The sequence below is a fragment of the Lutjanus erythropterus genome, chromosome 5, assembly GCF_056507025.1.
Source record: "Lutjanus erythropterus isolate fLutEry1 chromosome 5, fLutEry1.hap2, whole genome shotgun sequence".
NCBI lineage: Eukaryota > Metazoa > Chordata > Actinopteri > Lutjaniformes > Lutjanidae > Lutjanus > Lutjanus erythropterus.
Window position 1 is genome coordinate 40,973,428 of NC_139321.1, and position 19,908 is coordinate 40,993,335.

The 19,908-nt window shown below is 39.0% G+C and overlaps 1 protein-coding gene across 1 annotated transcript in view; it reads left to right on the top strand.

Moving 5' to 3' along the window:
• The window catches only part of glra1 (glycine receptor, alpha 1), a 193,699-nt gene extending 173,791 nt beyond the window's left edge, over nt 1–19,908 (top strand). The window contains exon 9 of the mRNA XM_084719810.1: nt 14,526–19,908. Within this exon, the coding sequence (XP_084575936.1) occupies nt 14,526–14,810 (285 nt within the window). The 3' untranslated portion in view covers nt 14,811–19,908. The remainder of the gene's footprint in view (nt 1–14,525) is intronic.

Consider the following 19,908-nt stretch of genomic DNA (forward strand, 5'->3'; position numbering starts at 1 on the left):
GCCCCTTTAGAAATCAAAGGGAAGTCGAACATTACCGCCTCTCGCCTCCATTTCAATCAGGGCCGTCTTCACCGCTGTTTCTGAAGTTCAGGGCGCCGAATGCAAATTAGTATATTTAGATCAAGAAAGGCTTCCATTAAAATAAATCATTTGTGAGGAACTATCCGTTCTGGAGTGTGAGGATGACTCCTGTCGGATGCATCAAAAATAACTGGCCTACATTAGAAATCCCATCCAGTATCACAGTAAAAGTACATTAAAGCATGTTTCATGTAGCCTGGAGGTAGAAAGCTACTAAAGCCTGACCACTGTCCTCCTCCACTTCTCTTTCACCTCAATAACATGAGGAGAGAAATAAGAACGACCGTAGAGCCTCGACATGCTTCCTCCCCTGCAGCTGGCTCTGTTTTTGGCACACTCGGCCTTCTGGGAAAAGGGATGTACATTTGGAGAAGTGGCCTGAGGAGATGTGACCCCCTCCCTGTGACTGCAGACGCCATCCCGCTGTGTAACAATGACAGCGCCTTATTAGGGAAAGCGACTTCCTGATTGATCGGCTATAATCAGCTCATTAGCTGTGATTAGGCGTTTTTCGGTGGGGGGGAGGCTCTACATGCTGGTTTGCTCTAAATGTCTTGATCTCACAGGCTGTTCGGCAGCTTTGAGTACAAAGGCAGATAAGAGAGCGTGGGGATTAAGAGGCCTGAAGTAGCGCGGGGAGAGCGATCAGTGATCTCCGCGGGCTGAACTCAACCTCCAGATTGACAGGTCGGCTGTGAAGTGTCATGCAACACACTCACTGTTTCCTGATTAGAAGAAGAGGGGCTTTCAGTAATTGACAGCGTGGAAGCCCTCATTGTTTTTATCCACCATTTGTACTGTTGACACTAATGTGTTGAATATAACTCAGTGGAACCAATTACCCTGCAGATCTTTATGTTAATATCCATATTTATGTGGCTGCCTGTTGGTGGAGGAAATGCTTTGACCTTCTGCACTTATTAAAGCTCTTAAAAGCCGGTGGATTAGTTAAAACATGAATTCTCATCAGGCTCTCCGTGTTTTTACAAGACTAAAGGCTTGACCTTTTGGACTGAAGGACAATGTTGGACTTACTGATACTTCTAACTTCAGTTCTTTTCAGCTTGATCCTGGAGGTGTTAACAATGATGGAAAGAGAGTACTGAAAATCTGTACTTGAACGCAACTACTGTTACATTATTAAAATATTAGTCAGTTCACTAGTAAAAGTACTGGTGCTAGAAAAATACTTAAGTAAAAGTAAAAAGTATTCTCATAAAAAACTATTCAGGGTATTAGTTATTTTTTTAACCGCTGATATTTAATGAATTATGAATATCAGCATTCAACTGAAAGGGATTTCACTTCGTCTCAATGACTCCTGCTCTGTTCTGCTGTTCAGTGGTTGTGTATTTTCCCTAATCAATGAAAAAGCTACTGATCGAACAATCATAATTTTTAAAATACAACACCCATTTTTGTAAGATCTCATTTTATTTTTTTTCTGTTTTCTTTTCTCATTATTTAAGTTTAGGATTCCTTATTCAACAAATGTCTCCACCAGACAAATCAATGTTAAATGAGAAGCAATTCCTGCTATTTTCAGACTATTGATTAAATATTGTTTAATACATTCTTAATTGGTTAAATTCTTAACAATGATTAATTAATTAATTAATCATTAAATTCTTTATTCCAAAACAGTGCTGCTGCAATGTTTATTAATTCAAATTGTAGTCAGTAGTTAATAATAATTAATAGTAAGTAAGTAGATTACATAGTGTAATGCATACATGAATACAAGTAAAAGTACAGACTTGAAAATCTACTCAGTACCCCAGAGAGGTACCCCCCCCAAAAATACTTAATTCCAGTAATTTGAGTATTTGTAATTAGTTGCTGCCACCCCTGGTTATGAAGCATGCAGCATGCAAACACTGTCATTTAATACCAAACAGAACTGTACTAAACCATAAAAGCTTTCATTAAGAATGAAGTATTGATACAGAAGGGAATAAATGTTCTTCAAACAAAATTATATGACATGTAACACTCCAGCACTGAGTAATATCTCCATTGCAACACATGTGAGTATAAATACAAGCTTGCATAATTAAGTAACAAAGAGTTGAGAAGAAAAATGTTTGATAGTGAGAATGTCACTTCATTTGAATTTCCCTGTAGTTTAAATCAACAAAAATATATCAAATATGATACATTTTGCATATAATAATCAATACATCACTTTTCTTGGGCATTTTGACATGAACATTTAATGACAAGTGACTTTTTTGTCAACAAATCTCATAGAAAGACCCAAACCAACAATTAATTTATATTATATTTATATAATAACCATTATGCATATTAAATTTAATATAGTATTGTTTTAATCATTGTGACATTACAAACTCTCAATTGAAGGTCAGGTTTTGAGTGTCTCTGTGGAGGCTCAGCATGAAGACTTTGTTTTCATTCATTGTGCCCGTCTGACAACAAAAGGCTAAATTTAACCCTACAATAAGCTGAAGCGAACCCTAACTGACATTTAAACGTCACATTTAATGCACGGAGCTAAAGGTGTCATGGCCTCCCTGAATTGTTATTCAGATCAAATGCTGTCAGTGGAAGAGAAAGAGGAGAGAGGAGGAACAGTGCAGCAGATCATGTGGATAATCATTCCAGGTCAGCGGCTTGATGAGCAAGAGACATTAACACACCATGCTTTAATGCAAGCAGTGGAAACAAATGGAGGAGAGGCAGAGAGAAAAGCAGAGATGGATGGATGGATCCCTGCATGGAGAATCAAAAACACTGAACATTCTGACATAAATGTTTACTGATGTCAATGAGATCAGTTTTAAAGATTTATTGTGAAATGACATTTTTCAGGCAGCATCACCAACAGCTAATGATACATAGCTGCAACATCTACATCTCTGCTAGCCTAGTATGTGAAAGAATTGTATTGAAATTGTACAAAAATCATCAGCCCTGTAATTTTCTGCAGAATAATGCAGTATCATTGGTAGCATGTTTCTCCTTTTTTGCATGCTTTTATTTAAATTTATTACAGTAGTTAATTGAAATTTGGTATGATGATAGAATGACTCATTATTAGTGTTATTTGCCTGGTTGAGCAGAACTGTAGGTCTTGTCTTGTCCTGTCATATTTCCAAGTTAGTCTTTGTTCCAAGAGCCTCAGCTTGACGATATATTTACCAGAGGTTGTTTCACAACAATCTGAAACATGATACTCATGTTTGCTGTCCATATGGGAAGATAAACAGGTTTTTCTTCTGTAATCGACGATGAAATTTGAGCACCTTTCAATGTTAATGAGGTTTTGAGCCAATCAAATGCTGTATTTGAAAAAGCAAAGTTAGGTCATGACTCGTTTCAGTCACAAGACTAGTGAGCTGCGTGGATGGTGACATGGAAGGCATCTGTGCTCCTGCTTCATACAATAGAGCATATTTTATTTGATTTAAAAACGATTTACGTATCGTTCTCTCCAAACACTAGACTCCTTTAACAAAAACATTTTAGCAGAACGTGCTACTGCTGCCTTGTGACTTCAGTGTTTTAACTCATTTGTTCGGATCCAAACTAACAATAGTTGCTGCAGACCGAGGCAGCTATAGACCAGCAGCTCCCATGTCCTGCGAGGGAAAATGACAAATGGTGAGCTATAAGATAACCTGTGTCGATATTAATGTGACAGTTAATGTGTCACCAAATAAGGTGTAACGTGGTAAGCTAAGCTTCGTATGTCAGATAAATTAAGAATAGCATGTAACTTAAATCCCATGGCTTTGTTTTATTAGCCATGATTACTTAATCAGTCATAATTTAGGACAATTTTAAAGTTTTTAAAGTTGCAAATTTTAGCACTTAAAAATGTTCCATTTATTCATATTTAATGACCTCTAATGACCCACCTGCAGCCCTTTCATGGCTCATCAGTGCTTTAAAGTGTTCTGGGATATCACATACAGTATAATGTGGTTTTTAACCACAATTAGAACCATCTACTTTATATGTGTACAACATTTTAACGCTAACTTTGCTTTACTTTGATTTGCTTTTTCCAAACAAGGTTTTTAAGCTTTACACAAACTGAGGGACCAAACAGCCTCCTCTGTCTTTAAGCAGATGACTGGACACATGACTTTCTTCTCCACAGCAGTCACAGTTGTCTGACATATAAAACCATGTAAGGTAAATGTAAATGTAAGCTGGGATACAAAATCTAGTCCAAAGTGATCACTCAGGATGGGTAGTTTAGTCCATCCCAGCTCATATCAATCTGACCAGCTCCAACAAAAATGAGTTTCTCTTTTTAAATACCTTTATCAGTAGAGTCATAGACCAAAAAGAACATTTTTAAAGAGACAGTAGCTGCAGTCGATGGTGGTCAGCATGCTCCCAGTTAAGAGAAGCAGAGAGGAGTACCAACACTGAGGCTAAGCGTTGAACTGCTGTGGATGGGGTCAGCAACAAGAGGTATGTAAAAAAATCCACATAAAAAAACGGCATCAGTTTAAGCCTTTGCCATCAGCCTTTTCTGATGGCAAAGGCTCACTCTCGCCAAACCAACCAAACTCATTTTACCTCTCAGAACACTGCCTTGATTTGTTAGTTTCTTTGTGTTATTTTGTGACTTCGGAGAATCTGAACTAACCTTTTGAAACACTGAAGTCAAACAATCACAGAAAAAGAAAAAAGAGACTGAACAGCAACTCCCATGTTCTACGAAGTAAAAGTATTGATTTCGCCTACGGAGTTTGGTAGCTAATACACTGAAATACCCCCCACATCAAACACCCTGAACCACCCCTTTAAACTCACATCTACTCAGACATTCCTCTCAGCTCTACAGAATCCACTCACCGCTGACATATTGATACTGAAACATCCTTAAAGGCCTCAAATGGCCCTAATCGAGGAGAGAGGCGGAGGTGAGAACAGGGGGGAAAGGGTGGAGGGTGGTTTGAGATGAATCCACCAGAAAATGGATCAGCAAAGGCAAATGTATAATATATTCGTTCCCCGCCGCTCGGCTGGAATTGCTTCTGGGGGGAAATCATAAAGCGGAACGCAAGCCGAGGAATTCCTCCTTCGGCCTCCTTCAGGAGAGACTGATGCCGGCGTTAGTTGAGGCTGACACCTTTCCGAATCGTGTTTTATGTAAATGCGGGTCTCTAAAACAAGTATCCAAGGGTAATATTTGCAGAGGAGATGGCGGAGGGTAGTGGGCCTGACGCAGTTTGCTTTCTGCTTCCTGCTAATCTGCTCGATTAATCACATCAGCAGAGGCACAGGTATAAATGCTTCAATCGGGAGAGGAAAGCATGATGGATGAGTGAGCTAAGAGGTCCTCTTGCTCTCTTCCTTTTTCACTCTCTTCTCTCCCCTCCATCTCTTTCCCTTCCTCCACTGCTTCATTTTACAGGCAGTGTTTTTTTTAAATGTGTTGTTTTCTATCTTTTCCCCTTCTCCTTTAATTTCTTTTTCTCTACTTTATCTTTCTGTCTGAATTTCTGGCTTTGTCTTGCCTTTGTCTTTTTCCATTTTTCTATCCTCTGTCTCACACCTCTCTTTCATCCACTTTCATTCCATCTGTTTTGTTCTTTCTCCTCCTTTCTTGGTATTGTTCACTCCTCTTTTTTTTGCAGTCGCTCCAGGTGCTCACTCTAAAGGTTCTTTTACATAAATCATCATGACTGCAAAGAAATTGTGCAACTGTTGCTCAAAAGTATCCACACTTACCAGATTCAAAGATAATTCCCTTAGTTTGATAAATCTATGCACAATCAGGTTCATCTATTTTGATATGACAGTAACGACAGTAAACTGAATATCTTTGAGTTGTGGACAAAACAAAACATTTGAGGACGTCATCTTGGGCTTTGATCAACATTTTTCAATATTTTCTGACATTCTATTGACTAAACAACTACTGTACAAATCAATCACTGTATTGGAATACAGTTATAAACCTCCCAAGCCTGTGCACGACACGACAAGATCATGAAAACCCAGTTTGAATTCAGAGGGAGCTACTCTGACATTGAGCTTTGCCCATTATGGCAAGTGAAGCCATTGGAGTGACAGGAGAGAAACCCCTGACCCACAGCCATGAGTGTCTGCAGCAGCTGTAGATGGGATGTCACAAATACCGAGGTCATCAGCTTTAAAAAGCAGCTCCACACAGCCCACATCACTTTCAACACACATGTAAGATTTTTGCATATTTATATATGAGTAAAGATGGATGCTAATGCTACCAGGTTTCTGCATTTGGTGCAAGGGCATTTCTAGAGGGGGGGGGGGGGCTGGCCACCCCTGAAATCTGATTGGCCACCCCAAATGCCCTATTATCATCAAGTATGATTGGATATCTGACCAGCGAGAGAAGGGATTTTAGTTTGAATTCAAACTAAAATGTTGGTTAATCAATTGTTTGAGTATTTTTTTAACTTTTATAACCCCACCTCCAATAATCCAAATTTTAAGGTTATTATTATTACCATGCAGCTGTTGCCGTGTGTTATCATTTGTTGTGATTGGCTGAAACTTCTGAATCTTATCACAGGTGAAAACAGAGGAGTGTGTGAGTTGTTTTCATTCAGTAGTATGTTTTTTTAATGACATGCGAGTTAGTCACCACAGAGAGAACCATAAGGTTTGCAAATGCAGGAGAAGAATGATGGAGAGACGATGGAGGAAAGAAAAACAACAGAGGAAGAAAAGAGGAAAAGAGAATGGCTGCATTCTGATGCAGGGCCATAAATTGCCCCCCTTGTCCAACTCAAAGGACAAACCTTTATCCTTTATCTCCTCTGTCCATCCATCTGTCCATCCATCCATCCATCCATCCATGGACTACAACCCTAGTCCTTGCTGCATTAATGGATGAAGTTTCTAATTAGGCCTGAACTGTAATGAATCACCTGAGCAGTCCAAGGGCGTAGGCTGGCTGTGCATTCCAACACCCATATTACCATACCATTTAGTGTGCCAGGAAATGATTTAGTGTGTCCTGATACATAATATGTCAAATGCAGTGTGCCAAAAAATGCTAGGATGTTCTCTGCACCAGGTTGCATTTTGGTGTATGCAAGCCAGCATGCTTTTCTGGCTATCCTGACCCACAATCCTCTGTGCAGTGCAAACTACGTCACATCTACTGATCCACACAGAGAGCACACGCTGATTAGTCTACTGGAAATCCAAACGTGTCCTAAAGGAAGCCCAGCAGTGTTGTTTCCTATGAAGTATTATGGTCAAAATGCCATCTGTAAATGTAGCAGATGAGATTAAGCTTGGTTGCTAAGAGTTGCATGTTGGGCAATTTGATTTATTAGCATAATGATATAACTAATTGTAAGTAACTGGAAGTAGCTACAATTTTGCTTTCAGTTAACTTAGAAAGTTGATCTAGGTGTCTAAGTTCATGTTTGTCATGCCCTTAAATCCCAAAGTCCCAGATGTTTCATAACATGCTGTAAAAACAAAACAAAAAAAACCAATGATGTGCAGTATCCCATCCCCCAGCCATACGATAAAGGTATGCAACTATTACAAAACTGTATGTCAGTTAATTTAATTGCCACGATGGTGACAACTTTTGGGGTAAAACAATATCTTCTATAAGTGAACTGTATAATGTATCTCTAACCAAAAGCCCAGCACTGTGTATGTTGGGAATTACCCCTAGAGAACTTAAGAAGTGCGGTCTGGCCGTGCTAACAGGATGCAGAATAATTGTGAGACAGTGGACAACGACCACACCTTCATCTTTAAAACACTGGGTCAAACTAATGTCCAACACTGCAAGTTATGACTGAGTCATATCTAGACTCTCAGGACACCAGCACTCGCTCCTGAACACATGGAGCTCATTCTTGGACTGTATTAAAAATGTACATTAGGGTTAGATATGTGGAGGGTATTCACTGTATGAAAATGTCCAAAGACATGTCTTACAATGATCATGTTATGACTAAATGTTGGACTTAAATATCAATTTAACAAAAAAACAAAACAAAACAACATATTGGCCACCAAGTTAGTAGGGCTGGGTATCATTTATAAAAATACAATATCAGTACTTTATACCAGCAGCCTCAAAGTGATACAGGTATCAGTAGAGGACTCGACTCTATATTTGTTCACCTTGTGTCCACCCTGAAGTTTTCTCAGTCATCAGGTGCTTCATCATGTTAGTCATGTTCACAGTTCTTCCTGAAATAATTATTCTGTATGTTATGAATTTATTTTTATCAGTCACCACAGGTGTGTTAGTTTGTTAGTCAACGTGAATAGCTTAGGTAGGATTGATGCAAGGACTTTTTAGCTTGTTTTTTTTTTACTGTTTTTAGTTTTTTATTATTATCTTAGTGCTAGTAGAGTAACATAATGGTAACAACAATGGCGAACTGTGACTATTGGAGCTGGTTCAGCCAAAATTAATTCAGACACCAAAAAAGCAGCAAGAGGGCAAAAGATTTTACTGGAATAAGCAGCAGACAGCAGGTAGCTTCTGAAAACAGCAGGTGTTTGTAGTGTGTAGTTGTCACATGTCAAACCCAGTAGAGGGCAACAAACACCACACAATGACAGCAGAATAAGTCACGTTTTGTGGAGCTTTCGGCACTGAAACTTGTATGAAACAGTAGATAACTGTCATTTACTCTGTTACTATTGTTTGGATAAGTTATAATTCAGTTTGTGTTTGATATTAAGAGCTGTAATAATCTATATGAATCATTCTGAGTTTCTTATTTCTCTGTTTCAGTAACACACACACAGTTACATGTAGCATAGATCTCCAGGTCTATTATTTCTGTCTACCAACACAGCTCTGCTGTGCTGCACTGATGGAAGTAACTTTAAAAAAGAAGATTCAAGTGTCTGAAAATTGTTTTCTAACAGACTCAGGGATGAGTGAAATCCAAGTCTCCTAAATAACACAGTCCTTTGCAGAAGCACTGCTACGCTGCAAAAGTCCGCCCTGAAAAAGGCGGCTCTATCAAGCTACATTCCCAGCAACAGCGTTGGTCTCATCTGCTTCATCTCTAGACTACAAGCAAGATATTATGGTCCTTCAGGAATGGCCAAGGATATGGTTTTGAGTCCCACCCACTGTAAATCAAAATGTGATTCTGTCACTTTCTAAACAAACACCAAGGCTGTGACCTTCTGTCCCAGTGATCAATGAGAGAGCCAGAACTAAACTTTCGCTGCCCAGAAACAACAACAAAACAAATAATAGAATTAGAAGAGAGTAGCCTGATAATTAAATAAAATAAGTCAAATATATTTAAATATAACGTTTGAAATATTAGACCTTCCCTGAAGGCCTCGTTTTTAAATTAGATGTTGTTGGTGGTGTTGTTTGTGATTTAGAAGTTAATAAGACCATGACAGTGGAAAATCTGTGACAAATTTTGATTTTCTTCTTTATTTTACCTGATAATGAGCTACTATCATACTAATTATGCAAACTGTCCAACATGCAGCTTTTAGCAACCAAGCAGAATTTCATCCACCCACCCTGTTGACAACATTTTAATCAGAAAGGTTCACAGGAAGCACCATTACTGCATCCAAGCAATTTTAGCTAGATCCATACTTCTGTTCCATCAACTCTTAGATGTACGTTGCTTTGGATAAAGGTTTCTGATAAATGAAATTATAAATTAGTAGTCTAGATAACAACTTGCACCCATTCCATTCATCATACTTTTTTCTTTGGACTACAGAATGTGACGAATGTGTGAGCAAGAGGGATGGTGTAATGTTATGATGAAGAAATATGTGTGTACCACATGCAGCAGTATGAGTTTTGTAAGGGCAGCTGCAGTACGTACTGAAATTAAAAAGAAAAAGTATTCAATTTGGAATGCAGCCTTTACTCCAGTCAGGTGTTTTCTGATATCAGATCCTTTCTTTTTGCCCTGAACAGTGTCTGTAAGGCTTCAGAGCTTCCTCCTTCCTCCTTCATTGTTTCTCCTTCTCCTCCTCCTCTCTTTTCTTTTCCTCATCACGTCTCCTCCTCCCTCCATTGTGTGCTCCTCATTGCACCTCCTCCTCACGTCCCTCCGCCCTCCACATTAATCACATGGCAGGGAGAATAAAGCAGAGCATCTGTAATAGTTTAGCAGCGTCACTGAAGGACGGGCAGAGGTCGGCTAGCATCGCGGCTAATGTGTAGACACCCCGCACGCGCATACGTGTGTGTCTGTGTGTGTACACGTATTAACAGTAATAGATGGGTTGGTGTGGACGCAAGGACAGAACGGGGACATGGGTGCTAAAAATGGATCGCTACCTGGTGGTCTGACACACACACACATACACATATCTATACATACACACACCGACATACTGTACATTCACACACACACACACACACACACACACACCTACATATGAATGCTATACATACCAGCACACACACACACACACACACACGTGCGCTCTTTTGCCCCATTTGTTTTGATTTTAGGGGCATTTTTAGACTGCTATTTTTGTGATCAGTACTGGCTTATTATTGGTGTATTGATCATATATTTTGCCTTTTTCCTCCTCTGCTGGAAACTGGAGGCTGTAGAGAGCAGAAGAGAGTTGAGCCGCCTTCTTTTACTGCCTGGTTGATTTGTTGTTGCTGCAGAGGTTTTGCGTCAGTCGTTAAGTTCTCCTCCTGCTGCCAACAGTTCCTCATGCTCCGGGCTGCGTTCCTGCTTGTTTTCTGATCACAAAATGCTTCTGGTTTTTTTTTCATACTCAGAATACACTGGAACGATTCCCTGCTGATAGGCTGCCACACAGTCTCCCATTTTGGCCCAGAGGGAACACAAGTCGCGTTCATGCGTGAATTTTTTGACATCGTCTTTTATCAAAACTGTGAATCCAAACAAAGATGACTCCTAATCATCGGAGGGCTTTTTGTCTGTTAATTTTTAATTTCATGCCTGTTGTTTTAACTTTGAAGGGCACTTTGGAGCGCCTGTTATTTTCCTAGTTTATTTACACACACACACACACACACACACACACACACACACACACACACACACACACATACCCTCAGTGTCTCTCAGCCCATCACTGTGTTTGTGTTGCAGTCTCTGAACCAGATAAGGAAGTCATTGTGTCTCCTGTAATGAAAAGGCAGGGTGACGGTGCAGATAGGATTTTCAATATCTCAGCGTGCCCGGGTGACAACGCCACGCACACATGCCATAACCTTGAGTACAGCACATGTCAATCAATCCAATCCATTCATCCACCTCAGCTCACCCCGTCACTCTCCTTGACGGGTGAGATAAACACAGTCTGTGTTCAGCTTCAGTTTGTATTGATGATTTTCACAGAGCGGGCAGATATGAGCTGTGTGATCAATATTCAGCTCATCATTTATAATTCAAACATTTTGCTGTTTTGTGTGTGAAGTTGACGTGTTCTCCTCATGTCTGTGAGGTGTATCAAGGCTCCGGAACCATGAACAGAATAAGCAGTCATAAATAAGGAACAGACGGATGGAATATCAAGCTTTTTCTTTTTTTTTTCTGAATCTTAAAGCTCCAGTTAAAGAAAGCTAATCAGCTCAAAGCTTTTTTCATCACACATAGACAAATCTAATGAACTGCCACACACCCAAATACCAATCAATCAGCCACAACTGACCAATGGAAAACTATGTTTGAACAGCAGCACTGTAAATGTCATGATGTCAGTCTTTATGTACTGTGTGACACTGAAAATGTCACACAATATAACTGCAGTTTAGTATTTTATTCTGAGCGAAGACATTTTGTTATTTAATCACTGATGTGTTGTGTGTTTTCTCCAGTATTCAAAAAGCAGTTTGCATCTGATACAAAGGAAGGATGAGTTAATAAGTCTTTCAGTCTCTTCCTTTACTTAGAAATCCATGATCTTCTCTTCCCAAATAATTGTTTGAGTATGTTTTTTGCAGTTTAACTTCTAGAAATTAGAAAGTTCTACTTCAGCAGTAAAATGATTTATTGCAATTGACATTTATTTGTATTAAATAATAATAGATAGATTGAGCTCAGCTCCATCAAAACTGCCTCCAAACAGCTCCAGATGTGTCTTATTTTCAGTTGTGTCTTGTGTACTTAACACTTGTAGAAACAGAATATTTGAAGACATTTTGATATAATGAGCTGTTTATTGAGCAGCAAGACCTTTTTCAATTCAGCAATTTTCTGGACATAACCCAGGTGATTCTTGGACATACTAGTAACAAGCTCACTACAGTAGTGATCGAGAGACACGCTCTCTTCTCTCTTTTTAAAACAAAACTGTTAAAGAAAAGCACATCCATTATAATAAACTGAAGCTGCTCCACTGATCACAGGAGCCATGGAGCCGTGCACATCAACACAGGATGGTATAATGATAATAATAATAATAATAATAATAATAATAATAATAATAATAATAATAATAATAATAATAATAACTTTTTTTTTCTATCACACCTTTAAAAACAGAGTTCACTGACAGCCAAAGCAAAGGAGCAGGATACCCCAGACACAAAATGACAAGAAAAGGCGAACTCAGTAAAGCCAAACTGGAGCAAGAAAAGTTCTAATTGAAGTAAAATGAAGACACAAGCAAAAGACACTAAAACATAGTAAATAACAGAAAACAGTAAATGCGACAAGAACAGGAAAACAAGAAAAACACAACAATAAGAATAGATGAAAATAGAGGGAGATTATAGTGACATCAAATGATGTTTTCTAGTCAATATAAAGAAATAAAAAGAATGAAAAAAGAAAACATAAATAAGTACAATTAAAAGAATAAGATTCAAATATATTTCAAAGAGATGACATTACACAAAAGCAAGTCTATAAGAATAGGTTTTAAGAAGTGACGGCTAGTTTCTATTTTTATGCGCCTGGTCGATTTGTTTTTCTCCCTACGCCCGACTGTGCAGCCCTCCAACAGGTAAAACCAGCATATTTCTGTGTAAAATATTAGATCAATCTGTTTTAAAAAAAATGATTCAAATAAATACCTCATTGTACCAGAGGCAGCGTGGCGCAGCAGAGAGGCCTTGTGGGTGTTTTATGAATTAAAATGAAAAAGATAAAATCAACTTGTATCCATGATCGTGGAGCTAAATGTAGTTCATTAATTCAGTATCAATTAATACAGCTCTGGTGTCCAAACTCTGCAAAACCACTGCTTTATTATGAAGGATCCTACTTTAAAGATTCTCCAAAGACACAGCTGGCATGCAACCACACAGCAATGACAAAGTCTGTCATGCCTAAACCTGAAGAAACTGCTTTATTATGTGAGCAGAAGTTACATATTTATTATTATTACAGTGGAGGATTACATACTGATTTGACAGTTGTGCTAAGTGTCAAGAAAAGAAACAAATCCATAGATTTTTTGTGACTATGTCATGAACTGCCATGAAACTGTGTTGTATCAAGATAGAGCACGTAGATATGACAGTTTTGAAGGTGTACATTTCCTCTTTTCTGTCGGCTAAATATGTCCTGGATCAATGTCCCTACTGAGTGGACAGAAATGACACTGTTCTGTCCATCAATCAGAGTATTCCTTGAGATATAGAGTGAAGAATTAGGTGACACTGATCTTACATTGATGTTAAGGCTTTATTCTTTTATGTCATATCACGTATGGCAGGGGTCTGCAACCTGTGGCTCCGGAGCAGCATGTGGCTCTTTTGCTCCTCTCCAGCGGCTCCCTGCGGCATTTTTAAGATTCAAGTTAACCCAAAGAAGAAAAGAAAATTATCTCAATAGAATAGTATTAGTTGTTAAATCTTTTTCAAAATTTAAGAGTTTGAGCTGGACTTTATTGAAGTAAGTTGCCCTGAACTTTTTCCTTTTTACAGTGTTTACAAAAACTGTTTTAATATTTCATTAACTAAAATGTACGTCATAGCCTCCATTTTAAATTGAGTGTCTTTTCCTCTATATATTTTTGGTGGCCTGTCTTCAGTGTCCCTGCTTGCTATGGAGGCCAAATACAAAAACAGAAACATCTCTCGGGGTTTAATGGTTGCAGCTTCAGACAGTTTTTCTTTCTATTTTTGGCCAAAAATGTCTCATTTGAGAGTAAAGGTTGCAGACCTCTGGCCTATGGAAGTGAAGTTTTATGGTAAATCAGGATGTGAAATGATAGAAAGTGGAAACAGGAATATATATTTTGTTTTTAGTTTAATTCAGACATGAATGAACTGTTTTTTTTTCTCATTCTTCATCTTCTTCTCATATCATCATTTGGTTTTCATGTCTGAATCTGTTTGTAATTAACTGAACTGAAATTGAACTGACCTCTGATACACACACACCACTTACCTCCAACACCCTCACACTTACATTCACACAAACACACACACACATTCACAAACACACACACCTCCAACAGTAACGTCTTTCTCTGGTTCCTAACAGCCTGAGTCTTGGCCTGTGTTGCAGGAGGATGAGACAGGTGAGGGGCGCTTCAGCTTCCCCGGCTATGGCATGGGCCCCGCCTGCCTGCAGGCCAAAGACGGCATGGCCATCAAGGGCAACAACAACAACGCCCCGGCCTCGGCCGCGCCTGAGAAGAGCATCGAGGAGATGAAGAAGCTGTTCATCAGCCGGGCCAAGCGCATCGACACGGTGTCCCGCGTGGCCTTCCCACTCGTCTTCCTCATTTTTAACATTTTCTACTGGATCATTTACAAGATCATCCGCAGCGAGGACATCCACAAGCAGTAGTCGAGAGGCGGAGGAGGAGGAGGAGGAGGAGGGCGAGAACAGTGCGAAGAGGAGAATGCAGAGAGAAGGAAACAGAGAGAGATAACTTCAGTAGGAGATATCATTGCCCCCGTTTTCACGCCAACCACGCCTCCTTTCCTCGTCCTCATCCTTCATCCTCTTCCTCTTTTGGTTGAGGATGAGTTGCTTTTCGTGGCAGTCGCCCCCTCAAACCCCACCTGAGACCTACTAGACATTATTTGAGATATTTATTGCTTTCTTTTCCCTTTATTCTCCTCTCCTGCCCCAGAATCCCAACCCCATCCCGTCTCTTTACACCTCCTGAATAATCCGGACCAGTGCAATAGCAATGCAGTAAAATGCATGATATATGAATGTGGCAATATATTAATGAAAAGATGAAAAATGAAAAAGTAAACACAGACTTTTGCCGGCGCACCCAACAAACTCTGTGGGAGCAGACGGACTGGAAAGAAGGAAGAAGATGAGGGAGTCTTGTATTTGATTTTAGGTTTCTTTTGTGTGAAGACAGATATATATATATATGAAAAAGTGATGTTGGGAAGGGGTGGGCATACAGCAGTGTAATATACTCATATATCTATCATAATGGGAAAAAAGAACTTTATTTCCACAGGCAGGCATCTGGAAATGAGGGATTTTTCAGCCAAAAAAAAGGACGGAAGGCGGATCGGTGCTTCCATTAAATAAAGCAATGCAAGGGTCACGCATTCTATATATCTAGATTTGCTTCAAACGTGTATTGCAAGCACTCCTCAACGCTTTTCCTCCCCGCCCTGCCGCCAACACCACGAAACCTTGAACTGCAGAGACACTTGAGGTTTGCTGCTGCCGCTGTCAATCATACGACTGGACAAAAAGAAAAAAAAAAAATACTAAAGAAACACTGGACGAGCAGTGCTGAAGATTATGAGACAAAATATCTCATTTATCTGTGGTCAACGTGTTCCTCTACCTGTCGTTGATTTATTTCATATTGCATTTGTTGTTATTTTTGGTTTTCTTTATGTGCCAAGTAAACATGTCGCTTGTGGCTGTGCAGCGCTCTGCAGCTCTGACCTTTTTGTCAAGAGGAGGTGAGAAGGTTTGACGTCTGTCGATGCGTCGATTGACGTCTCGTCACAGGCTTCTTCTGGGTTTTTTAATCCCTGAGATATTAGTTTGTTTTCATTGACTGGAAAAAGAAGCGAATCGATCCTGGACTGAGTAAAAAAACAAACAAAAAAAAACGCAGATCCTCGTTTGCTTTCCTCGTTGTGTTCATTGGGACTGAACCACAGATATGTTTACATCTTATTAGTGCTTCCTTGCTTTGACCCCGCCTTAATGTGACACCCCTCCCTCCCCGTCCCCAGCTGAGAGGACATATGTAGTGAATTATACAGATTATAGCACCTGTTATACCTTAATTAACTCTATTTCCATCTCATTCACATGCACCAACAGTAGCTGCAAACTTCATCATTTGTGGAAAGCTACATTGTCACACACATAGAGTGTAACAAAAGGATTTATTTTGCCATAGCCGTGTTGGATGGGATTTGAGCAACAGGTCAGCTGGTTTGATTGACAGACAACTTTTTTCTGTTTTACTTTGCACCAGGCTTCTCTATGCAATGATCAGTATATGCAATTATGATTTTTCCTTCCTTTTTAGCAGCTCCGTCTCGTACAAAAACACCTTTCTGAGGGTTGTTTCATCGCACTGCTGACTGCTAAACAGTCTTTCAAACTTATTGGTAAATATGGAAGAAACAGAGAAGATAGAGTTATGAAATGGTGACCTGTCCAGGGAGTTTCAACCCCAATGCATGCAGATTAGTGTGCAGGAAAAAAAAAAGATTTTATAGTAGCAATCATCAGCAAACAGATTGAGCCAAACCTCTGAGCCAGTCAGAACTTGGAAAGAAAGTGCAGAAACTGGAGCGGATTCAAGTATTTTTCTTCTTTTTCTGCACAAATGGTCATTTCACATTTTTCCTGTCATCTTGTATCATCTACTCAAAAAAAAATCCCAAAGTGCTTCTTTATTTCACAAAAGACAGAAAATTACAGAGAAGTTTTAATGCGAAAGAAGTGAAAGATAAATTTTACAATTTTGTAGCAAAACTAAACTCATTTTGACTTTATTACAGGCCTGTTCTTATTGTATTTTTGTCTTTTGAATTTCCGCCTCCAGTTTGGTAATTTAACAAGTGTGTTCAGCATGAGTGTTTCAGTGACATACAGTACTTTCTGCAACAATGTCACCAACATCTCTTTTCATACCAGACTTTTAAAGGAATGGTTAAAAATTTCAGAAATACACTTTTTTGCTTTCTTTGTAAGAGATAGATGAGATTATCGATAACATTCAGTGAGTAAAGTGCAGAGTAGATGGTGACACAAGTGGATTTTCACTCCTGCCCCATCACATTGCCATGTTTTGCTTTGTTTTTTATAAGGGTGGGGTTGTCTTTAAATAATGCAGTGATTTTGATTTATGTTCTCACACATCCTACAAATAGTACAGTTTTCATACAGTGATTATTGACTCTTGACAGGAAATTGACAGACTGATCACTGTCCTGTACTCTGTGTTGTTGTACCTTCCTCTCTGAATCTGACTCCACCTCCACTGTTTGCATTTGAATTCTGGTCGCTGCACCGTACGTCATCAATCCAGTCCACACACATCATGCACTGGTCAGGTGGCTGCAACGAACCCACAACAAGCCACCAGAGCAGAAACACAACAATAAAACAGAATACAGAAACAACAGAACAACTAGCATTTTGTTTAAAGTTGTTTGTTGCATATATAGAAACAGGTCTATGTTAGTATGATTCCTGTCCCATCCACTTTTTCCTGCGGGAACCCCACAGGAATCCTGAAAAAAGGTGCAGAGCTGAAGTCAGGAGGTGATTAGAGCCTAGCTCTGCATGGTTTTACATTTGGGTTGTGTATTGTTTGAACAATTATTACCTGTTAATTAGTGGGCTGCTGGTTGAGTTGTTGGGAGGCATATTTGTGAGATCCAGGCTCAGTGTTTCCCTCTGTTCCCAGCATTCATGCTAAGCTAGGCTAATAGCCTCCCAGCTTAACACACACACGAGAGCGCCATTAATCCTCTCATTTAACTTTCTGAACGAAAGTAAATAACTATATTTTTCAAATGTTTATGAGCAACTTAACTGCAACGGTTGTCTGTGCAGAACCACCTCACACAGAATCAAGAGTTTAAAAGAAAACAATCCACTATTATTGTGAAGTTTAAAGTGTTTTAAGGCATAATTCTTCTTCACTGCAAACTAAAAAAAATACTGTGTGGAGTTACTGTGCTTCCTGAAGGAGTTAGTTACTAGTTTCAATGGTATTTAACTTCACAATAAAAGCACAATGGAGTGCTTTTGACTTCCCTGATCTTCACATACAGGAAAAACTTGTTTCAGTGTCTAAATCAACACCTGCTTGCAATGAAACCTCTTTTCAATGAAAATCTGTTCTTGTCAAAATGTTTAAGCCCCAGTCCAACTTGGTTTTGAAGCAAAACCAAAGATCTGTCTCTTGTTTCTCATGTTTGATGTAGTTGTCACTGCCTTTTGCTGCTGTTGTGAGTCAAGTGTTCAAGATTTTTTGCAGGATGTGATATCATATTCATATTTTTAATATGATGCCAGATGCAGTATTCGGTTTGCCAGATTAACTTCAGATATACAAATAAAAATATATACTAATATATAGACATATTTTCATATGAAACATTTCTGCATTTTCCCTTTACATTCTTATATTGCTTCATTTGTAAAGTCATCTGTCTTTCCCTGACATCCAATATCCTTTATACCTACAGGATTTTTACTTGTAAAACATGTTTTCAAGTAAAAATGGCACATTTAGACTTTTTGATCTTGTTACTCTTCTTTAAATGAGAAGAGATCAGTCTTACAGTGTGTCAACATGTGCGTATAGAAGATATTTTCCATTTATTTTATGCCATCATAAAGTTAAAACTACTTTTCATGAATTTAGTTATTTCAAACTGCGTGTAAGACTGATCCGAAGGGCTATGCCACGCACATACATTCTTCTGTTCACATTCCAACATATTTAAAGTGGAAGTGCCATAGAATTCGATTCATTCCCAAATCTATGCATTTCATTCAGTAAACCATCCCCAGATACAGTGATGTAAAACTTTTCAAGGCCATGATCACCAAGGATGCGTTATTTTGATTTTTTAAAGCTGGTTACAGCAAATAAATGTCTGTTGCTGAATTAGCAGATTGCATTTAGGATTCAGTTTTAGAAAAATGAGAAGAAACAGCAAAGCCTGGAGGGACATGTGTCTTTAAACTGCACGGTGGACAGTATTAGCCTTTTACAGCATCTGACCTTTTAGTGGTGGTGTTTCACAACCAACGTCACTTAATAATCAGCCCTTCTGAGACTGAAAGTTAGCCAGTTAAAACTTATTAGGCAGCTGTATACCAACTTGCCCAAAAGCAACTCTAGATAGTGATGTTTTCTATGTAGCTTTATTGAGTCCAAACAGGAACCAGTAAATTTAAGAACTGTGTGTGTAACTTGAAAGTGGCATTTCTCTGTCAGGCCAAATTATATCCATTCCTTGTGGTGTTTGTATTATGCACGTATCACAGGTCAAGTTCCAAGAAAGAAGCCCTTAGTTTTTCCAAAATGCAGCATTGAGCTAATGCTAAAATTAGCAAGTAACGTCAACTCTTTTGCTTACGTATGAAGAAACAATGTAGCAAAACAAGGACGATTCTTAGCTAATCTAAAAACTAGCAAACATGCTCTTTAGCTTGCTTGGAAATTTGTGTGCAACTTCCTGTTAGCAAGCTCAACAAAATTCAGTCCAAACCCAACCTGAACCCATCCCTCATTAGGATATTTCAGCCCAAACCCGATTACAACCCGACATTTTTTTTAACAAGCTTCCCACTATGTACCAAGTTGGCAGTCACAGGAACAATACATACAGCCTAAACCCGACGTAAGCCCATAAAATATTTAAGAAATACAGCCCGACCCAAACCAAACCCATCGGGTCCTGTCTGGTTCGGGCACAGATCT